The 24,325-nt window shown below is 42.0% G+C and overlaps 1 protein-coding gene across 4 annotated transcripts; it reads left to right on the top strand.

Moving 5' to 3' along the window:
• The first annotated feature begins 14,275 nt into the window (after positions 1-14,275).
• ZNF114 (zinc finger protein 114) lies at positions 14,276-24,270 on the top strand. 4 transcript variants are annotated; one of them, XM_088800068.1, is made up of 5 exons: positions 14,277-14,489; positions 14,588-14,692; positions 15,368-15,500; positions 19,600-19,726; positions 21,646-24,270. In XM_088800068.1, exons 4-5 carry the CDS (start codon positions 19,693-19,695, stop codon positions 22,794-22,796), a joined length of 1,185 nt encoding a protein of 394 aa, XP_088656194.1. In that variant the 5' UTR covers positions 14,277-14,489; positions 14,588-14,692; positions 15,368-15,500; positions 19,600-19,692; the 3' UTR covers positions 22,797-24,270. The 4 variants fall into 4 exon arrangements, with proteins under 4 accessions (XP_019608209.3, XP_088656194.1, XP_019608207.3 ...); XM_019752650.3 differs by lacking the exon at positions 15,368-15,500 and having other exon boundaries at positions 14,276-14,489; positions 14,609-14,692; XM_019752648.3 differs by lacking the exon at positions 15,368-15,500.
• The last annotated feature ends 55 nt before the right edge of the window (positions 24,271-24,325 follow it).

Below are 24,325 nucleotides of genomic sequence, written 5' to 3'. Positions count from 1 at the left end.
ATAAACATCAACCACTATGAGGAAGATAAAGGACACCAAATACCTGACTAGATTATGCCGGTCACTTGCACCTGCGCAGTAAGGATTGCAACGACCTTCATTCCACTTTAGCCTCATTGTAATATCATACATATGCCTAGAAGTTCATTAATATTATTATAACAGACTGAATTCTGGGAAGGAACATGCACAGTCTGAAAAGATGACGTAATAGTCTCCTGTCAATTCTAAGTGCCCACACCCAGAGAGGAGTAGCCCATTCTAGAAGAGAAGGAAATAAAAACTCCAAGTCCTTGCCAATCGGCACCTCTTGGGCCACTCTGTTGCTCGGGCCCGTGCCTATCCCTTTGGGGTGTACTTTCACTTCTAATAAACTGCTCTTTCACCACGCCTTTTGGTGTCCTGCTCAATTCCACTCAATTCTTTGTTCGGGATACCAAGAACCTGGATACCACACTGAGGGGAGTCCACACTCCGGTAACACGTCCACTTCCTCTGAATACCTCAGGCTGGTATTGGCTGCCAGAGCTAGAGGATCTTGAAGACACATAGATATTTAACTTCTGGAGCTGACCTGGAGAAAGACCATCTGGAATGGAGAAAGAAATATGGGTAATAAGTCATTTCTGAATACCTCCTGGCCATCAATATTCAAATGAACAATTCCTAAAATGAGCCCTATCATGCAGGGTGGCATGAGGGGTCTCTGGTCCCGCTCCCCACATAAGAACGCAGGACATGATGAGTCCAAAAAGGAACACCCACAGAGCCATAGATAGGGGAGTCATACCACTATATTCTCGCTGGCAGCATCTGCCTCTCTGTAATCTGCAATTCACAATCCTCCCTTGCTAGCCCCCATTTGCTGCTAGCGTAGCCACAGCAGTTATATTAGTGACCAATGGCTCACTGGTTACAGTTCACGGCCAACCAGCCACAGCTGATGGCCATCGAATCACAGTTGATGGCCATTTACTACCTGAGTGAGCACCTTTCCATGTGAGGCCGAGAGCCTGGAAACTGCACTCCCGGCTCTGTCCCCACAGCCCTGACACAAAGTCTCATCAGAAAAGAATGTTCAAGCAGTTACCTTCCCCCGAGTTTGTGTAGAGAGAATTACCCACGATAATACTCAAATGCTTTTCCTCACATTCTTTTTGCCTTTAGCTACTCCTCCCTGTTCTCCTGTCTCTGTTGGTTTTTCCCTCTGTGAAGTCAGGTAAATGCTTTCTGCATTGGAAGATACACACGTCTAGATGCATTATGTACTTGATATATATTATTACCGGAGACCAGGTCCTTCTCAAAGCGATGTCCAGGCTTGGTTTCCACACCAGGGGTCGAACCCAGTGGTGTCCTAGCTAGAGTCCCAGACCGGGGGTTGAACCCGACCTTTCGAGCAAAACTGGGAATCTTAGCCACTCCAGCTGCCGGAGGATGGGCCCTCCTCGGTGCAGTGTCCAGCCTCTTGGCATCTTGAGCAAAGAATTGAACAAGACACAGAAATAAAGTGGTGAAAGAGGAGTTTATTAGAAGAAAAAGTACACTTTAAAGAGGTAGAAATGGGCCCGAGCAGAAGGCAATGGCTCAAGGGCCATTATTAGAAGAGAAAGTTGTGGGGACAGAGCAGTTTCCAGGCTCTCGACCTCGCGTGAAAAGGTGCTGGTTCGGTTATTAGATGGCCATCAGCTGTAATCAGATGGCCATCAGTTGTGGTTGGGTGGCCATCAGCTGTTACCAGTTAGCCATTAGCCACTAATATAACTGCCTTGGTACGCTAGGGGGTTGGTTAGTTGGTTGGTTGGTTGGATGGTTGGTTGGTTGGTTGGTTGGTTGTTTGGTTGGTTGGTTGTTTGGTTGGTTGGTTGTTTGGTTGGTTGGTTGGCAGAGAAGCAAATGGCAGATTGCACATCGTGTGGAGCCTGCTTCCTGTGTCTCCAACCCAGCCGCCAGCGAGAATATAGTGGTATGACTCCCCTATCTATGGCTCCGTGGGTGTTCCTTTTTGGCCTCAGCATGTCCTGCGTTTTTGTGCGGGGAGCAGGAGCTTAGACCCCGCATTACAATCACCAATAAACCCTGCTTGCATATTAATCAGCTTGCTGACCTTTGATTCTTCACTGCCGCAAGAAGACCCGAGACTGGGGGGGCCAGTTGGCTCAGTGGTTAGAGTGTGGTGCTCATAATGCCAAGGTCGCTGGTTAGAGTCCCACATGGGCCAGTGAGCTGTGCCCTCCACAACTAGATTGAAAAACAACGACTTGACATCCTGAAAAAGAACCGAAACTCCCATAACAATATTGACCCATTGGTGCCAGTAGGTGAGGCTGCAATATGCAGCAAGGCAGAAAACCCCCCAACCAGTAAAGGGCTCTGGTTGAAAGCTTGCTCTGGTTGCTTGTGGTTGGCAACATTGTTTCCCAGGAAGCGGAGTCTATCCCGTTTCGGCCTTTGGGCATCTGGTGGTCTGAAGGCCACATCTGGTTTCTGGTTTTAGCCCACTGGCCAATTGTCTGATGGTTAACGGACCATGTATATGGAGTACGATGACATCGCATCCAAATCTGGCACCTAGCTAGGGCTAGTTTATCTGGTGTTTGGATCCGAATCTGGTTTTTCTGGTTTTTATCTGTGTTGAAAGTAAACTGACACCTTGGGATGCTTAACCATGGAGATGGGAGGACTGTGGGTGGAGTTGGGCCCCTTGCTGACTCTCTGGTTTTGACTTCCTGTTGAACTCTGTGGTAACCGCCCTGGGGAGGGAGGTCAATATAGGAGCAAGCCATGTTGGGCTCAGCCCTCTTTTTTTTCCTGGCCACGGAGGGCTGCCTTCCATGTGTGCAGGCGTGCATGCCCTCTCTTGGCGGTTCAGTTTTCTTTTTTTCCCCCAATAAACTCTTTTTCTTTTGGTGGATTATCTGGAGAATTATTTTGGCAGACAACATTTGTCTGATACAGGGAATACTTGGTTCTGTCTGTGTGTTTAAGTCTGTGTTAAATGTGGCCACATTTGTTCCAGCTCAATAATGGGATCTAAGTTTTCGATCCTGGCTGGGAACCTGTTGGGCAAAATATTAGGCCACTGGCAAAACTATGGCTACGAGCCATTTCCATGGCAATGAGACACATAAACCTTAGCCCGGCAGATGTAGGAGGTCTCTCTTCCGCTAGCGATTACATTAGAAATCCACACGCCGTCTGTGGGGTGGCCTTTTCTTACTCTCTGCTAAATAAATGTACTTTCACTTTAAACTTTGTGTGGGCTGGCATTTAAATTCTCTCCTACTTGAAGCCAAGTGCCTTCTTGGCCCAGGACTTGAGACCCCACTTTGGAGGATTCGTCTCTCCAATATCAGTAATGTGTTAAGTTATAAGCGCCTAATTTTTAAAAATAATACTCAGCCATTATGCATAAAGTAATATCAGTTAATTTAACTATAAAAAGAGCAAAAGCTTTGGAATATCAGCCTGAAGGAGGAAATACTAAACTGCCATGGGGAACTTGCTTCTTTTATTTTGTGTTTTTTTTCCACTTTTTTTTATTATTATTAATTTCAGGTGCACAAAACAAAGTAAAACTTAGACGTTTCTCATATTTTGTGTTTTAAAGTGGATCAGGTTCAAATCAAGGAATAGGACAATGTGATAATACAGTTATTTTCCATTTCTTAAACAACACTCAGTCATTACATAACAGAATTACAGAATCTGTTCTGTTTATGATTTCTTGCACCATTTCCCACGTTGAAGAGGAAAAAACTTTTTCTCTGCCTCTTAGGTTCAGTGTCTGAACAAAAGTCAGATTAACAGGAGAAAGGCATACAATTTTTATTAATAGTTATGTTACCGTGCAAAAGGTCCGGCGGCTTGCCGCACGAAAGCCACAACTCGAGAGGCGAGGTTGGTGGAAAGAAAAGTAGATTTTATTCCAAAATGCCAGCATTAAGGGAAGACAAGGGACTCCCTGTCACAAAGACTGCCTTCCTGTCTCAATATTGTCAAAAGGTTTTTTATGAAAGGAGGGGCGAAACAAAGGAAGGAGAAGTTGGCCAGGCAACTTCAGGAACAGGCACTTCCTAGAGGCTGGTCTGCCCCAGGCTCAGGAGTGAATCTGGTACAGAGGCAAAAAAACCCTCCCAAATTACCAGGTCAGATGGGCACACTCATCCAGAGTAAACAGAGCCATTGCAACTGGTATGCATGGTAAATGCCCAGTAAACAGTCATCAAGGTTTGTGAGAGGAAGGAAGCAAAGAAAGGAAAAAAATATTTTCAAAAAGTCCCAAGCCAAACCACTGTCAAATTGAATTACATCAGAGGTTTAAATTTCAAAAATATAAGATACAGGGTCACCATTACAGTTACATGCTGGGGAGTTCACAGAAAAGAAGTAAAACTCAAACAAGCAGACATGGGGGGCTTATAAACCCTTTTAACAAAGGAAAGAGGGTTTGGGCTTCAAGGAGCAATAAACAGTGAGGGAGGAGACTAGGAAATATATGGGGGAAATGAGTGAAAGATGCAGACTAGTTTAGTAAGGTCTGAACATGCAAATTCTTGGTTGTTGTGGTTGTTCGTGGGTTGTGAAAGAATTCATGAGGCACACAGAAATACAGAAGGTTTATTAAAGTAAAATAGGAGGGAGAGTTGGCTGGGCAGAATCTAGAGTAGAAAGCTGCGGTGGGTTTCTGTTTAGCTGGGGATTTATATTTTTCTATGCAGGATGTAGGGTGCTTGTCAGCTTGCAGGGGGTTGCCATTACAATTGGCTTCTCTTGAGAACCATTCTGTTCCCACAGCTAGCAGGGGGATTCAGAGCCCAACGGTTAATTTTTAAGCTCATTCCTGTTAACTCCTGTCTCATCATTGGTGTCAACTCCCCATCTTCAGTAATAAGAGTTACTTTTCCTTCCCAGGTACAAGGTTAGGGAAGGGCACCTTTTTCGTAGAGAAATATATGCCCTGATTTCTGGCAGATAAGTTGAGGCCAGCAAACTTCCTGTGTCTCAGTTCTCAATTGCCTTCAGCGCAAAATAATCCTTATGCAAAGTGGTATATTTGGGGATGGCATATACTTTTTTCTCCCCAGCTTTGAGATATTATTGGCGTATAACATATGTAAGTTTAGGGTGTACAATGTGATCATTTGATACACATATATATTGCAAAATTATTTATGGGGTGGCATTATTCTGATCTACTTTATCCACTAGCCAGCCGACGTTAGGTCTTACTGTAGATGAGAGATAGGACTAGCTCTAATTTCAACCCATACCAGCAATCACTAATGGCATAGGTCTTACCTTGAGAGAGAGAAATAATGGAGCTTTGTCATAATGGAGGCACAATATGAATACTGTTTGCCCAAAGATCTCTAAAACCGGGACAAACAGGTGCGTATTGCGACAGAAGAGTCTTCATTCCATTGATTACTGATGGAGCCAGGAAAGTACCCAGGTTCTGTGGACATTAAATCTAAATTGGTCGCTGTCTCACTGCATTGTTTTGTGGAACAGAGGTTGGGGTGTTAAGCAAAAATGCCACCTCAGTATGGAGCCTGCAGAACAATGCAGTTCCTGGAGATTTGCCTCCTGGGACACAGACCAAGGGCCAGAAAGTCAGAGAGTAAAATTAGAAGGCTGAGTGGAGACTACAGAGAAGACACATGTAATGCTCTCCTTAGCATTAGCTTGTTCTTTGTCCAGATGAAAAATTCTTGCCCTGAATGCAGGGGATAAAACCCTATCAGTAAATTTTTCTCATGGGGCAATGACAATTTAGTCATTTTAGCATCAGTGTTTGTAATCGTTTCCTAGGGCTGCTGTAACAAATGACCACAAACTTGGTGGCTTAAAATAACCGAAATGGATTCTCTCACAGTTCTGAAGACCAGAAACCCAAAACCAGTTTCTAGGGGTTGAGTACTCTCCTCCAGAACTCCTCAACTACCCTTCTTAACTTGCTTTTACCAAGACTTTGCCCAGCTGCAAAACTCTTTAGGAACTGTCCACATATCAATATAGGTCTTTGACTTCAGGCACTTTTCTTTCCACAAAGTATGGAAAATCCGCCCCCTGAGAGAATTTCCCTTCAACATCTTCTCTTGGGGTCATGCTTGATCAGGGTTATAATGCAATGACCAAAAACTTCTAATTCTGGCATGCTATACAGACCCTCGTTTTTTCCATCTCTGTTAACAGTGACAGGGAACTCCCCATGAGGCCATAGATGTGGATTTAGTGGGTCGCAGCAAAGCAGGAGAAATAGGTAACATGGAGATAAATCACCTGTCAATGCAACTGACTCAGGTCAAGATATATACAAGTTCCAGTTATCCTCGAAATCTTTGACTTCTGCCCAATTGTATAACATGATGATTTTTCTAACATAATAAGCATTTAGGTCACCCACCACTAGAGGCCGCAAGAGGAATATTCTTCAATGCTCTTGAGCGCAGGCCTGAACCCAGGCTCGTGCTTCCCTGCCTAACACCCCTGAGCTCTACTGTCTTAATTTGGGATCCCCAAAAAGGAAAGCCTGAGACAAGGGCTTGTATGCAGGTAGTTTATTTGGGGAAGAAGTCAGAGGGAACAGATATGGGGGTACTGAGAAGAATAAAATAGGGGAAAAGGGGGAGTCAATCCAAGACTGGAATATTAAGCTGGTTCCCACTTTAACAGCTGTGCAACAATAATTTTGGGGTTCTTTTGAGGAACCGCCTAGAATATACTCAGAACTGTCCCAACAGAGGATGGGAAGCTGGGGCTTTTACTCACTGGCTCTAATCATAACTCAGTCAACGGCTGCTGGGAAAGTTTAATTCCTTCTCACTTTCAGATTTGCATATACACCAGAATAAATGGCCACATGGGTGCCCACGGGTATCATACCTTCATGCCACAGCAGAAGTCTGGGGGGAAGCATAAGATTAAAAGCATTTTTAGGATTAATTTGTTATTAATTTGTATGAATAACCTCAGGTTATACACAGCTGAAGTAAATAACAAAGAACTAGAAGGTCAATAGGGAAAAGATCCAAAATGGTACATGGAATAAAAAAAGAATGGAATATAAAATATAACAGAATAAGAAATATAGAAGGCAGAGTGAAAATGTCTAACTTCTGGGAGAATAGAAAGAGAGTGGGGCAGAAGCAATAGGATAAAAATAATGGTCGAAAACCAGTGAAAGTTATTCAAGAAGTTCTCAGAATGACAGCAGGATAAAGGCTTAGAAAACTATATGTAGGTCCACCATAATAAAACTGTTGAAAATGAAAGACAATTTTTAAAAATCTTAACAGCATTTGGAGTGGGAGGGGAATACATATTACCTTTGAAGGAACAAAAATTACAATAACAGCTGAATTCTCAATAGAAACACTGGACTACCACCAAGAAAATATTGAATGATGTTTTCAAAGTGTTGGGGGAAAATGCCAATCTAGAATTCTATACCCAGTAAAAATGCCCTTTAAAAATAAAAGTGAGGACCACACAAAAAAAGAAAACTACAGACCAGTATCTCTGATGAATACAGATGCAAAAATCCTAAACTAAATTCTAGCAAATCAAATACAACAATGCATTAAAAAGATTATTCATCATGACCAAGTGGGGTTCATCCCCGAGGCACAAGGATGGTTCAACATCTGCAAATCCATCAATGTGATACATCACACAAACAAAATAAAGGACAAAAATCATATGATTATATCAACTGATGCAGAAAAAGCATTTGACAAGATACAACATCCATTTATGATTAAAACACTTAAAATAGGTATAGAAGGAAAATACCTTAACATAATAAAGGCCATATATGAGAAACCCTCAGCTAATCTCATAATTAATGGTGAAAAACTGAGCCCTTTGCTCTATGTTCAGGAACACGACAGGGCTGTCCCCTGTCACCTCTGCTTTTCAACATAGTGTTGGAAGTCCTTGCCAGAGCAATTAGGCAAGAAAAAGAAATAAAAGGCATCCAAATTGGGAATGAAGAAGTTAAATTGTCACTCTTTGCTGATGACATGATGCTATATATAGAAAACCCTAAAGACTCCACCAAAAAGCTATTAGAAACAATCAACGAATATAGTAAAGTTGCCAGCTACAAGATCAACATACAAAGTCCATTGCATTCCTATATACTAACAATGAAATCTCAGAAAAAGAAATACAAAAAACAATTCCTTTTGCAATTGCAGCAAAAAGAATAAAATACCTAGGAATAAACTTAACCAAGGATGTGAAGGACCTATATGCTGAAAACTATAAGACATTTTTTAAAGAAATTGAAGAAGACACAAAGAAATGGAAAGACATTCCGTGCTCATGGATTGGAAGAATCAACATAGTTAAAATGGCGATATTACCCAAAGCAATATACAGATTTAATGCAATCCCCATCAAAATCCCAATGGCATTTTTTAAAGAAATAGAACAAAAAAATCATCAGATTTGTTTGGAACCACAAAAGACCCCGAATAGCCAAAGCAATCTTAAGAAAAAAGAATACTGGAGGTATCACACTCCCTGACTTTAGCTTGTACTACAGGGCTACAATAATCAAAACAGCATGGTATTGCCAGAAAAACAGACACATAGATCAATGGAATAGAATTGAGAATGCAGAAATAAAACCACATAAATATGGACAGATAATTTTTGACAAAGAAGCTAAAAACATACAGTGGAGGAAAGACAGCCTCTTCAATAAATGGTGCTGGGAGAATTGGATAGTCACATGCAAAAGAATGAAACTGGACTGCTATCTGTCACCATGTACCAAAATTAATTCAAAATGGATCAAAGACTTAAGCATAAGACCTGACACAATAAACTGCATAGAAGAAAACATAGGTGCTAAACTTATGGACCTTGGGTTCAAAGAGCACTTTATGAATTTGACTCCAAAGGCAAGGGAAGTAAAAGCTAAAATAAACGAATGGGACTATATGAAACTTAAAAGCTTCTGCACAGCAAAAGAAACCATCGACAAAATAAAGAGGCAACCAATTGAATGGGAGAAGATTTTTGCAAATAGTGCCTCCGATAAGGGGCTAATATCCAAAATATACAAGGAACTCATGCAACTCAACAACAAAAAAACAAACAACCCAACTGAAAAATGGGCAGAGGACTTGAAGAGACATTTCTCCAAAGAGGACATACAAATGGCAAATAGACATATGAAAAAATGCTCAACATCACTAATCATCAGAGAAATGCAAATAAAAACCACAATGAGATATCACCTCACCCCAGTCAGAATGGCTATCATCAACAAGACAAATAGTAACAAGTGTTGGAGAGGCTGTGGAGAAAAAGGAACCCTCATACACTGTTGGTGGGAATGCAGACTGGTGCAGCCATTATGGAAGGCAGTGTGGAGGTTCCCGGAAAAATTACGAATAGAATTACCATATGACCCAGCAATCCCTCTCCTGGGTATCTACCCAAAAAATCTGAAAACATTTATACATAAAGACATGTGTGCTCCAATGTTCATTGCAGCTTTGTTTACGGTGGCCAAGACATGGAAACAACCAAAATCTCCTTCGATAGATGAATGGATAAAGAAGTTGTGGTATATATATACACAATGGAATACTATTTGGTGGTAAGAAAAGATGATATAGGAACACTTGTGACAACATGGATGGATCTTGAGAGTATCATGCTAAGCGAAATAAGTCAGACAGAAAAAGCAGAGAACCATGTGATTTCACTGATATGTGGTATATAAACCAAAAACAACAAAAGAACAAGACAAACAAATGAGAAACAAAAACTCATAGACACAGGGGCCGGCCTTAGAGCTCCATGCTCCTAACTTTGAAGGCTGCCGGTTCGATTCCCACATGGGTCAGTGGGCTGTCAACCACAAAGTTGCCGGTTCAACTCCTCGAGACCCCCAGGGATGGTGGGCTCCGCCCCCTGCAACTAAGATTGAACACTGCACCTTGAGCTGGGCTGCCGCTGGGCTCCCAGATGGTTCAGTTGACTAGAGTGCGGGCTCTCAACCACAAGGTTGCCAGTTCAAGTCCTTGAGTCCCACAAGGGATGGTGGGCAGCAGCCCCTGCAACTAAAATTGAACACGGCACCTTGAGCTGAGCTGCCGCTGAGCTCCCGGATGGCTCAGTTGGTTGGAATGTGTCCTCTCAACCACAAGGTTGCTGGTTCGACTCCCGCAAGGGATGGTGGGCTGTGCCCCCTGCAACTAGAAAACGGCAACTGGACCTGGAACTGAGCTGCGCCCTCCACAACTAAGATTGAAAGGACAATAACTTGACTTGGAAAAAAGTCCGGGAAGTACACACTGTTCCCCAATAAAGTCCTGTTCCCCTTTCCCAATCTTTAAAAAAAAAGCAAAAAAAAACTCATAGACACAGACAATAGTTTAGTGGTTACCAGAGGGTAAAGGGGGAGGGAGGTGGGAGATGAGGGTAAGGTGAAAGATGAGGGTAAGGGGGATCAAATATATGGTGATGGAAAGAGAACTGACTCTGGGTGGTGAACACACAATGGGATTTATAGATGATGTAATACAGAATTGTACACCTGAAATCTATGTAATTTTACTAACAATTGTCACCCCAATAAATTTTTTAAAAAAATAAATAAAAGTGAAATAAATCATTTTAAGACAAAAAATTGAGAGAACGTACTGCCAGCTGCCTTACACTAAAGGAAAAAGAAAAATAATAACAGATGAGAGCAGAAATACGGAAAGGACACAATTAGCAATGGGAAGAATAAATATAGGAGTAAATCTAAATATTGTCTGTATAAAACAGCAATGATAACATCTTATTGAATTTACATTATGTACTGTTTCAAAACACATAACACCAATAGGTCATAATGATACTTAAATTATCTTCAATGTAGTAAAACTACAATTTTATACTAGATTTTTAAGTTAAGGATGCATTTTGAGATCTCTAGGGCAACTTCTGAAAGTAAAATTTTAAAGACTGAATAATTTAGAGAAGGATTATGGAATAATCCAAAAGTAGTCAAGGAAGTAGAAATAAAGGAACACTGAACAATATGGAAAAATATAAAACAAATAGCAAAGTGGTAGATTTTGTGAAAATTAATAAAGGGAAACTTCACTAAAATTTGGGAGACCAGAAGGGGGAGCTCTCACACAGTACAGCTCCATGTTAATTACAGGAAGAATTGTCAATTACAGACTCCAACAGAATTGTCAACAGGAAAGAATTATCATTTATAGGCCCCTTCAGGAAAAGACTACATTGCATCTCCTACAAGAAATCAACTCCCCCAGCAGCTCAGTCAATGAGCAACAGTCATCTCCCTAAATGCTCACCTTTCTCTAATGAACTTTTGTTCAAAACAGCCCCTCCCAACTTTTTCCTTTTTCTCCATAAAAAAATGTTCCTCTTCTTTCTTGGACTTGTCTATGGCTTTGCTTGCTTGTCCCGAATTGCAATTCTTTATTATTTCTGAGTAAACCCATTTTGCTGGGAAAATAACTTTTTTTTTTTTAAGGTCAACAATTTAAATCCAATTATAACACTAATTACCTTAAATATAAATGGATCAACTCCAATTCAAAGACAAAGTTTGTCAGATGGGATTTTTGAAATTCAATTATAGTGATTACTAGAGATTAGACTCAAATAAAATGATACCAAAATGTTGAAGGCAAAAACCTCAAAATAAATCATACCATAAAAATACTAACTTCAAAAAAAACCTGGTGCATTTGTATACCAATGTTCATAGTGGCATAATTCACAAAAGCCAAAAGGTGAAATAACCCAAACACCTGTAGATGGATGAATGGGTAAACAAAATGTAGTATATCCATACAATGAAATATTGTTTAGCCACCAACAAAAAGGAATGGAGTACTGATACATGCTACAATATAGATGAATCTTGAAAACACGTTAAATGTGTTGACCTCAAGAGCAAGCCCTGTTAAGAAGAGCTACTGGTGGCTAACTGGGCTCAAATTTATAAACAGCCTAGCAGACTGTTGCTAAATATGAGCCTCTCACACAAGCCACCCTTCAGAGACAAACCTGCACTAAACCGGGCTCCCTGCCTTGAACTATCTGCCTGCTCTATGTTCCTGAGCCAACCCTTATAAAGGAGTTCCTGGAATCGTAAATAACCAATAGGACTAAGGCTTTTCTGTCCAATCAGATCTGTGCACCTATAACCTCATTAGCATCTCCGCTGACCAATCAGAGCAGCTCTATTCCAACCAGAGCAGCTCTGTTCCAACCAATCAGGACAGTACTTTTTGGACCAATCAAACTGTGAGGCTATGGAGTCATTTGCATTAGAGCAGACCAATCAGGGCCTTCAGTCAGCATCCCCCCCCCCCACCCCAATAGTGAACTTCCACTTTCCAACAAGACAGGGGACTGTGTTTCCCAGGAAGACAGGAAGAGGTCTTGCATGTGTGGAGCAGAGCTGGAGAGGGGTCTCAACTAAGGGCTACTTCCAAGCCATGGTGTTCCACAACGGTGCTGCTTCATAATCCAGCTGTTTGCACTGCACCCCAAGTTGGGGATTCTTGTTGACATTGAATTGGTGCCAATGACCATCTAGTGCCAACAACCATCGGTTGAGAAATGAAATAAGCCAGGCACAAAAGTACAAATATTATATGATTCCACTTCTATGAGGTATGAAGAATAGTTAAATTCATAGCAATGGAAAGTAGAATAGAGGTTTCCAGGGGCTGGGGGGAAAGGACATGAGGAGGTAGAGTTTAATGAATACAGAATATTAGTTTGGAAAGATGAAAAAGTTCTGGATCTGGAGAGCGATGATGGTTGCACAACAGTGTGGATGTACTTAATGTCACTGAATTTACACTTAAAAATGGTTAAAGTGGAAATTTTTATTATGCGTATTTTATCACAATTTTAAAAATGTTTTAGAACTAGTATAGGTGGGATGGAGGGGGAGATAGAACTAGGCAGAGCACAGGAATTTTAGGACAGTGAAAACACTCTGTATGCTATTATAATGGTGGATATTTCATTATATATTCATCTAAACCCATGGAAAGCTCAACACCAAAAGTGAGCCTAAAGGTAAACTATGGACTCTGGGTGGTTATGACATGTCACTGTAGGTTTATCGCTGGTTAAAAATGTAGCATTCTGGGGCCGGCACAGCGGCTCAGGCAGTTAGAGCTCCATGCTCCTAACTCCAAAGGCTGCCGGTTCAGTGGGCTCTCAACCACAAGGTTGCCAGTTCAACTCCTCGACTCCCGCAAGGGATGGTGGGCTGTGCCCCCTGCAACTAGCAACGACAACTGGACCTGGAGCTGAGCTGCGCCCTCCACAACTAAGATTGAAAGGACAACAACTTGACTTGGAAAAAAAAAAGGCCTGGAAGTACACACACTGTTCCCCAATAAAGTCCTGTTCCCCGTCCCCAATAAAATCTTAAAAAAAAAAAAAATGTAGCATCCTGGTGAGTGATGTTGGTAAGGGCAGGGGGTCTAGCTATGCACGTGTAGGGGTAGGGAGTATATGGGAAATCTCTATACCTCCCTCTCAATTTTGTTGTAAACCTAAAACCGCTCTAAACAAATAGTCTTTGTACTTGGTTGACTTTAGTTTTTTAATAAGGTGGGGGGGGGGGGGGTTAGGTGTTTTTTTTTTACTGGGGAATATTGGGGAACAGTGTATTTCTCCAGGGCCCATCAGCTCCAAGTAAAGTTGTTGTCCTTCAGTCTTAGTTGTGGAGGGTGCAGCTCAGCTCCAAATCCAGTTGCCATTTCAATCTTTAGTTGCAGGGGGCACAGCTCACCATCCCATACCGGAATTGAACCAGCAACGTTGTTGTTGAGAGGTCGCACTCTAACTGAGCCATCCGGCTGCCCCCAGCAAGGTGTGTATTACTATTAGACAAGTAGGATTTAGGGTAGAGTTGCACTACTGGAAGTGAAGGAGCATTTCATTAAAACGATTGTGCATTGGTTTGATATAGTTTCAAATCCACTTGTTTATGACAAAAATGAAGATGTTTTTAAGAGTAAAATTGTTTTGATATCAGAGCGAAGTAGGTGTATTATCAGGATGTCATCTCATCTGTTGTCCCTGATAAAGTCTGAGTAGCTCAGCTGCTGAGGGACTCCGCTGGGGACTAATCAAACAAAACCTGTGGAGAAGGCATTTAGACTATAGGGAAAGCCTGTGAGGAGAGCTATTCCAGAGTGTTCTTCCGGGCAAGGTTCCAAGCCCGAGAACGCGGAGGGGACAGTGAAAGCCAAAGAGTAGGAGGCAGGACCTATGCTGGAATGTCTTCTGCGTCCAAGGATCAGGAATGTCTGGTGAGAAAGTTCAGCAGGAAATGCAAATCTGCTGGGGGTGGAGTCAGACCGTGGGCTCCTGCGGGAGGGCTAGGGTGTGGGTCTCCGGAGCCCCTTCCTGCTTGGCTCCTCCCTTTACCCTCTGAACCCGTCCATTTTGAGGAGGGGTTCTGGAAGCAGGTACAGAATGCCTGGGCAGGACGCATCTTTGTTCTCGATCGTTGGCGGTGGGGCAGGGGGAGTAGTTTTATTGGTTTATTTGATTATTATTTGTACAGTTCCATCCCTCTTGCCTGCAGCTCTACAACCCTTCAATATCTGGAATGAGCTCTTGGGCTGCGCCAGCCATGGATACGCGTCCCGAAGCTGGTGTTGGTGAAATGGTAAGTGTAGCTGCCGGATTGTCACACAAGTGCACACCGCGGGCGTGCCGAGTCGGGTGGGCCGGGTCGGTTCCGAAGAGTTGGGAGTAGCTGTGTGCAAAAGCCTATTCTCCGCCGGGAGAAGGGGAGCCCCTAGCGGCCCATGTGTTGCGCCCAGAAGGCGCCCTTCACCTTGCGAGGGATCTGGGGGGGGGGGGGGGGGCTCTCCCCGCGCTGCAACCTTGCAAAACGCCGCTTACCTTGGGGGAGAGCGAAGACACTGCTGCGGGAGCTGTTTTACTTGAATCGGTGAAAGTGTTGGAGTTGGTTGTGATTAGGGTGAGCTGGAAAATTCCAGGCAGTCAGAGAGGCCGTCCGTTGGGTTCTTCTAGAGAATGTGCTTCGCGGTTTGAGTTTGGTCCGATGGGCACGTGCTTCCTTTTGAACTGAGACCGCGGTAGAAGTTTATAAAAGGCCAAGTTTAAGGGAGAGGCAGGGTTGTTGTCAGGAGCAAACCCCAGGGTCTGAACAAGTTGCGTAATTGTCCTTCGTGTACTCCGGGGAGGTCTGGTTCGCGGGAAGCCCCGGGCACAGGTGGGGAGGTGTTTCATCTGCCAGATGTGTATGGTTTCCTTCTGCCTGCTGACCTGAGCTGCCGCAGAATTACGCCTTTTCTTTGTTCCCGGTTGTCCCAAGCTAATGCACCTGAGATCACCACGGACGAAACCGGCGCCCCAGTTGTATTGGTTTGTGGCGAGAAGAGAGATTGCACCCCAGAGGAACCGGCCAGATAGCGGAAGGTTTGAGGTCATCAGATTGAGGAGAAAGGGTAAACTTAAATTTGCTTAGATAAGCTCAGGCTGAGCTGTGTGCAGAAGGTTTATCGTCGGGCCTGGTTGTTTCCTTGGAAACCGCAAACTCGATAAGCTGTGGAATGCCGCGTCCGGATCCGAAACTCTGCAAATTGCAGACTGAAGCTGTTTGCTTCTCTGTCAGAGTGACTTAGTTGCCCCAGCCAAAAATGGGAAGTTCTTTTCTTACTGATCTGATATCTAACAGTCTCGTTTTGAGTAGGCTATGATTTTTAGAGAACAAGGTTTCTCAGTAGGTAAGAAAACAGTATACAGAAGAAGAAGAAAAACTTTTTGCGACCGGTGTCATCGGGGTCTGATTATCTCCACCTAATGGATAGCAGGGTAGATTTACACATCGTTTCACAATTTGTGAGCTGCTTATAATATCTAGTTTTGCCCAAGCATTTCATAACTTTGTAATTATTTGAGTCAAATTTCTTTTTATTTTGTAAAAACCTGAGTTAATGAGTGCTCTGGAGTAGTGAATACCAGGGGATCTTAGGACCCAGCATGGATATTTGAATTTTTTGATACCACGCTGTTATAGTTGCATATTTCTTAAGAAATGGAATAAGTATATTTTTTAAGGAGATGAGGGGATACCATTCCGGCTGGAAGAACACCGGTTGTTTTGTGCCCCTAGAGAATTTCGAAATGAAATCTTTCAAATAGGAGTTCCTATTTTAGCTGTGTTTAAAAAAAAAAAAGAAATTCAACCAAGTATACTTAAAGATCTAATATGCTTTAATTAAACGATTCATGAATCAGGCAGCACCCCATCTAGCAACTAGAAGGGAGCTCTAAGAGGTTGTACAAAATGGGAGGTTTTTATAGGAAGCAGGGTTGGGTGGGACAAAGCAGCTATTGACAAAAGGAAAGAAAGGATTCTTCGGAGGCTGGTCATTTTTTCTTTGGGGGAAGAGAATGGCAAGGGATTTATAAAGCAGACTACCTCTTCTTTCAAAGAGGGATGGAGAGGACCCATGTGACAGATTACCTTTCTGGTGCTTGTTCAGAAAATTCCAGACTGGTTGATCAAAATTACGTTTCTGGGAGAGGTTAAAACTGCAGTTAGATCTGATGTGAAATCTAGGTTTAGGATCATGGGCTTTTTAGTAAGAGTGACGCCATTTGGGGCCTGTAGTTTTTCTCTTTAACAGCTGGAAAGTGTGACTTCAAAGTAAAAAATCAAACTCGTAAATTGAGTTGCAAATTCATTATTTAATTGAAAACTCAATTCTGTTTGGTAATTTATTTTTTAAATATGTAATGATCACTGTGTTTAAAAAATTAAAATCATTAGGGCAAACCTTGAAATCTTTCCTCTTTCCTCTTTCTTCCTGGTCTGTTCTCAATTCCTGGCCACCCAGAAGTAACCACTTTTATAGATCCTTGCATATCTTTTCAGGGCCCCTTATTTTCCCTTTATCTCATGAAAATGAGCTTGTTGTACACTCTTCTGCAGCAAATATAAGGGGTTGCTGTCATAGATTTAAAAAGACTTAAGTGACCAAATACACATGTGGGTCTTGTTTTGGAAACGGACTAAATATTTGATTCTATAAAAACAGGCTGCTAGCATTTCTCAGTGTGATGATGTCATGATCACGTTTTAAAAGATTCCTCATGCTTTCTGAATACTATATACCGGCAGTATTTAATGATGAAGTGCCAGAATATCTGGAGTTTTGTTTACAATCATTCAATTAGAGACGGGAAATGAAGGGAGGTGGGAAAAGGGTGGGAGACTGAGTGGGGAAGCTGCGTGAAAGGTGGACCAGGCCTTGGTTTTATTTCATTCTCACTATATTGTGTGTGTTTGACACTTTCCATAATTTAACATCACTGTTTAGAAAGCTTTTTAAGTTTCAATCCAAGTTTGCTTAGTATGTGAGTTTATGAAAAAATTTCATAAAGACAAGAGTATATAAAACTTACAAGTCGAATTTGTGAATAGTGTAGTAAACATGCAGGCTCACAGATAAAGGAATTAGCCACTTGTGTGGGTTAGGAAAGAAAAAAAAAAACCTCATAACCCCCTTGGTCAGAGTTTGAATTTCACCAGTTTCCACCAAAAATATCTTTTAGAGTTAGATTTCTTTTAAGCAGGGTGCAAACACATTGCATAGATAGTGTTTCTCTTTCAGGTCTCATAGTCTAACTGGAACTTGCCTTCCTTTTGTTCATGACCTTGACCTGTTGATGTCGCTGAGTTAATGCAGTAGAAGGTCCCAGGTGCGGATCTGTATGACTGCTCCCCTGTTAGACCTAAGGGTGTGATTAGATTTGGGTAGACATTTTTTGCAATGGTGCATCTCAGGTGATATGTCCTTCATAATATATCACATCCCATAAGACATCCATATGAATATAAAAGCTCTTGCCATTATATAAGACACCTCCATGTCTTAACATCCATTAATGTTTGTTTCTTAAATCAGTTGTTTCATTTGGGTTGCAAAATGATAGCTTTTCAATGCAATCATTTCTTCCAAGTTTTTAGCCGGAATTCTGTAGTTTCCTGTCGTCAGCAAGGGCTATTTAGTTACTCCCAAATAACGTGTCTACTAGAAAGGCAGACTGAAGGCTTAATTGTGCCTCTTTATTAACGAAGTTTCAGAATAAGGACTAAAGCCACCTCCTCTGGTGAGAAATGCTCTTTTATTCCCCATTTGACACTCCCTTTTTGAGTATCATTGTGAGTTTGTGTGTTTTTAGTATTCAGTGTGTTTCAGTGAATTGCAATTTTGTGGTTCAGAATATTCTAAATTGGGCCATTGGAAGACTCTTGCAGCTGACCTCTGTATCCTCTTAACAGAGTCTAGGACGGTTTCTCTGCCTTCTGGCACCACAAGATAGCTTGACTCCCATTCTGTATTTCCTGTTCCTGGCTCATTTGTTTCTTTTGCTTCCTGCTTATTAATTCTAACCATTTTCTTAGCATAGACTGGTCAAGGGATCATGCTGATACTTGATTGTAAAGCTGGCTTTTTAAAAACGTTTTTATTTTATATTTGAATCTTTCTTCTCAGACTAAAGATCTTGCATCCTAGCATTAACGTAATCCCTCTCTTCCTGATCCTACAGTGGGTATAACATTTTTGTAAGAAGCAATGACCATGTTACTTTATGCAGTAAAGCCACCTGGTGAGACGTCTGGTTCCCTTTCTTTTTGTATGATGGTCTCTAAGGTTGTGGAGTCCCTTTAATCCACCTTTTACCTCCGGTGGTAAACCTGCTGGCTTGATACATGCTTTGTTTCCGTTTTTCCATTTTAGGGTTTTTTTTTCTTATTTTTGAATATGTCAACACTACATGGTTCCCAATTAAAATCTATATAACAAGGTTATATTTAGACAAGTCTTCCTTCGATCCCTTCTCCTCCACTCTGTTTCTTACTGAGAAGTCTGGTTTGCAGCATATATCCTGGGCCCTTTTTTTTCTTTTTACTGAAAATATAAATTATAACCTGGATACCACATGACACCACTTTGTATCCATAGTAGAAGAGATTTTACTCATTCTTATCCATGGCTCTGTGGTTCTTTGTTATGTGGATGCAGCACAGATTTTAAGCAATCCCTATTGTTGAATATTTGGGGTAATTTCCAGTCTTTTGCTGTTATAAATCACCTTCAACACAGAATTATACGTATATGTCATTTGGCTTTTTGGCCAGGGTATTTTTATAATCCCATGAGTGCAAATACTAGAGCGAAGGGTAAGTGCATATAAAATTTTGGTAAATTATGCCTCATTTGCCTTCAAATTAGAGGTGGGACAATTTTATACACAACTTGCGACGGCCTCTCCTTGGCGTTCCCTGGCCTGTGGACACATCACTCCAGTCTCTACTTCCATTGTCCTGTGACCTTCTTTCCTCTGTTTGTCCAAATTTCCTTTCTCAAGAGGCTATCAGTCATTGGATTAGGGCCCACCTTCTCCAGTATGACCCTGTCTTACCTTCTTTGCGTCTTCAAAGATCCTGCTTGCAAATCAGGTCACATTCAAGGTCCTGGGTGTTAGGGTTTCAGCATATCTTTGGGAGGGAACAAAATGGGTATGTGCTTTTAGGACCTGGTGACCTTCAAGGATGTGGCATTGAACTTCACCAAGGAGGAGTGGGCCCTGCTGGACCCTGAGCAGAGGACTCTCTACCGAAATGTGATGCTGGAGAACTACAGGAACCTGGCCTCCATAGGTAAGGATGCCCCTTCCTGCACCCCATCATGGCATGTGACAAAGCCAAGTCAGGCACCTCCTATGTGCTGCTGAGAAATGGGACCCCACTTGTTAAGTTCCAGAGATACAGCTGCTGCTGTGGTAGGCGTAGGGTTCCCACCATGGAACTGGAAATGTGTCCGCTGCATTATGTTTCTGTTCACTTCGTGGTTAATAGCCTCTGGCAGGTCCTTAAGTGAGTGGATATGGAGTACAGAGTTTTAGTACATTCATGGGGAAAGTGGAGAGTCAGTGCATTCATGAGGAATTCACTTCCTCAGCTTCAGAACCCCTGCAAACCAAAGCATTCACTGTTTCATGCAAAGTCCTGGCACCGTTCCCTTACGTCACGTACTCTCCCATTTCCCAGTGACCAGAACCTCAATCAGGTGAACCCCACATGCTCTCCATTTGGAGCATGAAGCAGGTCAGGGAACAGTGCAGGGGAATCTTCCCCTGCACTTGGGCACCTGAGTGCCAGGCAGATCTGAGTCCTTATGAGGAAGGGTTTTACAAATGATGTAGAAATGTTGATTAAGAATCCATTTCATCTACTGGAAAACAGCGGGGCAGTTCCTCAAAAAGGTAAATATGAATTACCAAAGGACGCAGCAATTCCACACATTGGTATATACCCAAAGGAATTGAAAACAGGTGTGCAGACAGAGAGCAGCACTATTCACAGTAGCCAGAAGGTGAAAACAAACCATGGCATGTTAGTCATCCATAAAAAGGAATGGCGTTCTGATACATGTGACAGCGTGAACGAACCTCAGGCATTACGTTAAGCGAAAGAAGCCAGGCACGAGAGGGCACATATTATACGATTACATTTACCTGAAATGTCCAGAACAGGTAAATCCATGGAGACAGAAACATTAGTGGTTGCCAGGCGCTGAACATGGAGGGACTGCTGAATGAACACAGTTTCCTTTTGGGGTGATGACAATGTCCTGGAACTTGATGGAGATGGTTGTACAACATGGTGAATGTCTTTAATGCCATTGAATTATGCACTTGAAAATGGTTACTTTTATGTTGTGTGAATTTCATCTCAATTTAATTTAAAAACCCATTTCATCTGCAAGGAAAGCTGAGGCCCATCTATGTGTGTACTTTGTCAGGTACCTAGATTTTTTTTTTTTTTTTTTTTTTTTATCCATCCTCAGTTTTTTTTCCTCAGCTAAAGACTTGTCCCCCTTCAACTTTAAAATTACACATGGACTCTGTCTTTGTTCGGATTGGTACGATAAAATGCCACAAATCAGGTGGCAATACACATTTATTTCTCACATTCTGGAGTCTGGGAAGTCCCAAGATCAAAGTGTTGGCAGGTTTGGTTCCTGGTGAGGGCCCTCTTCCTGGTTTGCAGACGGCCACCTTCTCATCACGCCCTCACATGACAGAGAGAAAGAGAGCTTGTTCTCTACCTCTGAGGACACCGATCCCATCAGGGACTGTACCCTGGTGGCTTCATCCAACCCCGATTACCTCCAGAAGGCCCCACCTGCAAATGCCATAACATTGCGGGTTAGAGCTTCAACATATGACTTTGGGGAAGGAAACAAATTCAGTCCATAACAAACTTTTGTCCAGTTCTCTCCCACTTGGCTTTCCCACTCACACCCTCGATCTCCACAAAAGCATTTCTTAGCAACTTGCCATCCATACTGAATTACTGTCCTTACCATAGTTACCCTGTGATACAGTCCAGATACCCTAGTCTCTCTCTCTCTCTCTCTCAGCTTGCTTACTCCTGCTTTCTGCCCTTTCATATTTGCCTCTCATATGTCAAATGAACATTTGTAAAGAAACCACATGGGCCTTTACCTATTTTATCTTCTCGAGCCTACCTTTACTTGCAACAAAGAACTTAACTTTTGTGCCACTTTATTTCAGATGGTCAACATAACACCGAAAAACCCGTCCCTCAGCAGGACGTTCCTGCTGAAAAGACATTTCATGCAGCCAGCAGAGTGTGTCTCATTAGCAACAGTTCCCAGCCCTCCACGTTAGAAGACTTGGAATGCCACAAAACAGAGGAGCCACACAAACAGAGGAGGCAAAAAGTGAAGCAAGTTGCAGTTGTCCGAGAGAAAAAATCTCTGGGTAGAGTCTGTGGATGTCACAAAAAGAGGGAAAACCCTAAACCAAACTCAAAGCTGGTGCCTGCACAGGGCATATACCCAAAAGAATTGAAAACAGGTGTACCAACAGATATAGGTACTCTTGATTCCACAAGAAAATATGTCCCCAAAAATATTTTGAAACAAAATCATATCGTAATGAGTAATCAAAAAATCTGTAAAAACAGCAAATATGGTAGAGGACTGTGGCAGAACATTCCTTTGGTTCCAAGTATGAGAACTCCAACAGAGCTGAAATCAAAAGTGTGGCTTGATAATCAGAACCATGGGCTTCATAAATATGATCAAATTTATATGGAGGTGAACGTTCATGAATGTGGTCCATTTGGGAAAGTCTTCACTGAAGACTGTGTCCTTAGGGCACGCAGGACTCGGGTTAAAGAAAAAATGTCTGAGTCTAATGAATATGAAAACACCTTCCGAAATAAGCGGGGCTGTGCTGTGCGGGTGCAGTCCTGTATGGCGGAGACAGATAATGAGAATAATCAACATGGGAAAACCTTTGCCCATGTTTCAAATTCTGATTCACATAAGAGCACTAGGATTGGAGAGAAAACCTATAAATGTCAAGATTGTAGGAAATCCTTTATTTATCATTCATTCCTTATGAGACACATGAAAATTCACACTGGAGAGAAGCCCTATGAATGTAAGAAATGTGGGAAAGCCTTTCGATATTCCTTACACCTTAATAAACACTTAATAAAGCACACTGTGGAGAAGTCCCATAAATGTAAGGAATGTGGGAAAGCCTTTCATAAACCCTCAAAACTTACCGAACATACAAGGGTTCACACAGGAGAGAAACCCTATAAGTGTCAGGAATGTGGAAGAGCCTACGTTAATAATTCAGGGCTTAAAAACCATCTAAAGAATCACAGCTGTAAGAGGCCCTGTGAATGAAAGGAATGTGGGAAAATCTTCATTTTTCTCATAATACTGAACACAGGACATATTGAAAGGGAGCTCAGTAAGTTAACATAGAGGGGAAAGTCTTAATCTTCATTCATTAGTAGATATTTATTCTCACACTAAAGAGAAACCCTGTGAATCTAAGGGATATTTAAAAGCCTTCAATGTTGTCTCAAATTCATAGTCCCTCTAAGAACTCTCACCGCAGAGACACGTTGTAAGACGTAAGCAGTGTGGGGAAAACCTCTTTAAACATTCAGTTCTTAAGTTACACATGAGACCACACCTGGAGAAAGACTGATCGTAATAGCTATGAGAAAGCCTTCAGTTCCCAGCTTTTCACTTACAGGGCACAAGTGAGTACCTAGTAGGAAAGAAACACAGGAAATGTTAGGATTGCTGCCTTTATTGTCTCATCCTTCAATGGAAATTGAAGTTCATTATTTTCCAGTTTTTTTCTAATAAAATCCTATAAGATGATTATCCCCCTATGTACCCTTCCAGCTCTGCCACATGAACTATGACATGAAGCGGCTTCCTTAGTTCACTTAGCGTACGTCTGAGCTCACCAATATGTAGCCCTGTCGGAGCTGCGTTTGATTTAGATTTGGGTTGAATATGCTCTATGATGCTGTTTTTGTCAGTTGTTGTTTTGGGCCCAGATTTGACTGCATTACAGTCAGAGTATGTAGTCTTTATATGACACTGATACGGGGTGTTTGTTCTGACTTACACTGCAGTCTCATGTGGCTGATTCTGTCAGTTACCTGGCCACATCCATTCTTCTCATCTTTACAAAGGGTACATAGATTTTTTTTTCAGAGTTAACACTGTTTAATGTTTTTAAATGCATTTCCCAGTTTTCCTCATAACTAATGGTGGGCAGAGCAGATAGCCCTGGCCAATGAAGGAGCAAGTCACTGGTGTGGATTCCTAAACAGCTGTCAGAAAGGACAATGTTCATCACACTTTTTCTCTTAACTAAGTTCCCTTTGCTCTTTCCCTGTTGCTCTCTTGGAAACGGGTGAAATTCCCTTAGTGAGCACAGGGAACTTTAGGGTCACAGTCCCAACACAACACTCAGAATACAAGATTTTTCACTCCCCAGTGGCATGTTTTTGGGTGTCCTATGCAATAGTCTATTTCTAGACTTCTTACATGAAGCAAACCCCTAGTTGGGTTAAAAGGCATTTTAGGGGAAAGTTTTATAACTCAGAGTGAATGCCAAATGATAAACCTAGTATGTGGCCAGTTTTTAAAAAAATGGATTCTTGTGTGTTTCAAAATACTGTGTACTTCTTTGGTGTTGGGTGGGCTCGGTTTATTCAGTACATGTTTGAAGGTCAACCTTGAGTGTTCAACAATCTCTTATTAACAAAATGTTTGACTGTTCTATCTTTTACTGAGCAAGTTTATAATAAATATCCCACTCTAGAAGTGGATTATCAAAATCTTTTGTTTGGTCGATTCTTGCTTACTGTATTTCGAGACAATGTTGTTAGATGCATAGGAGTTTTGGC

Source organism: Rhinolophus sinicus, chromosome 8 (assembly GCF_057876585.1).
Source record: "Rhinolophus sinicus isolate RSI-liver-muscle chromosome 8, RSI-T2T, whole genome shotgun sequence".
NCBI classification, from domain to species: Eukaryota; Metazoa; Chordata; class Mammalia; order Chiroptera; family Rhinolophidae; genus Rhinolophus; species Rhinolophus sinicus.
This window is presented reverse-complemented; position numbering and strand designations above follow the sequence as displayed.

Coding starts and splice junctions, on each gene's coding strand:
- ZNF114 (XM_019752648.3), top strand. CDS start 14,298: ATGTCTTCTGCGTCCAAGGATCAGGAATGTCTGGTGAGAAAGTTCAGC. Junction 14,490..14,587: donor AGGAGGGGTTCTGGAAGCAG/GTACAGAATGCC, acceptor TTATTTGTACAG/TTCCATCCCTCTTGCCTGCA. Junction 14,693..19,599: donor AAGCTGGTGTTGGTGAAATG/GTAAGTGTAGCT, acceptor ATGTGCTTTTAG/GACCTGGTGACCTTCAAGGA.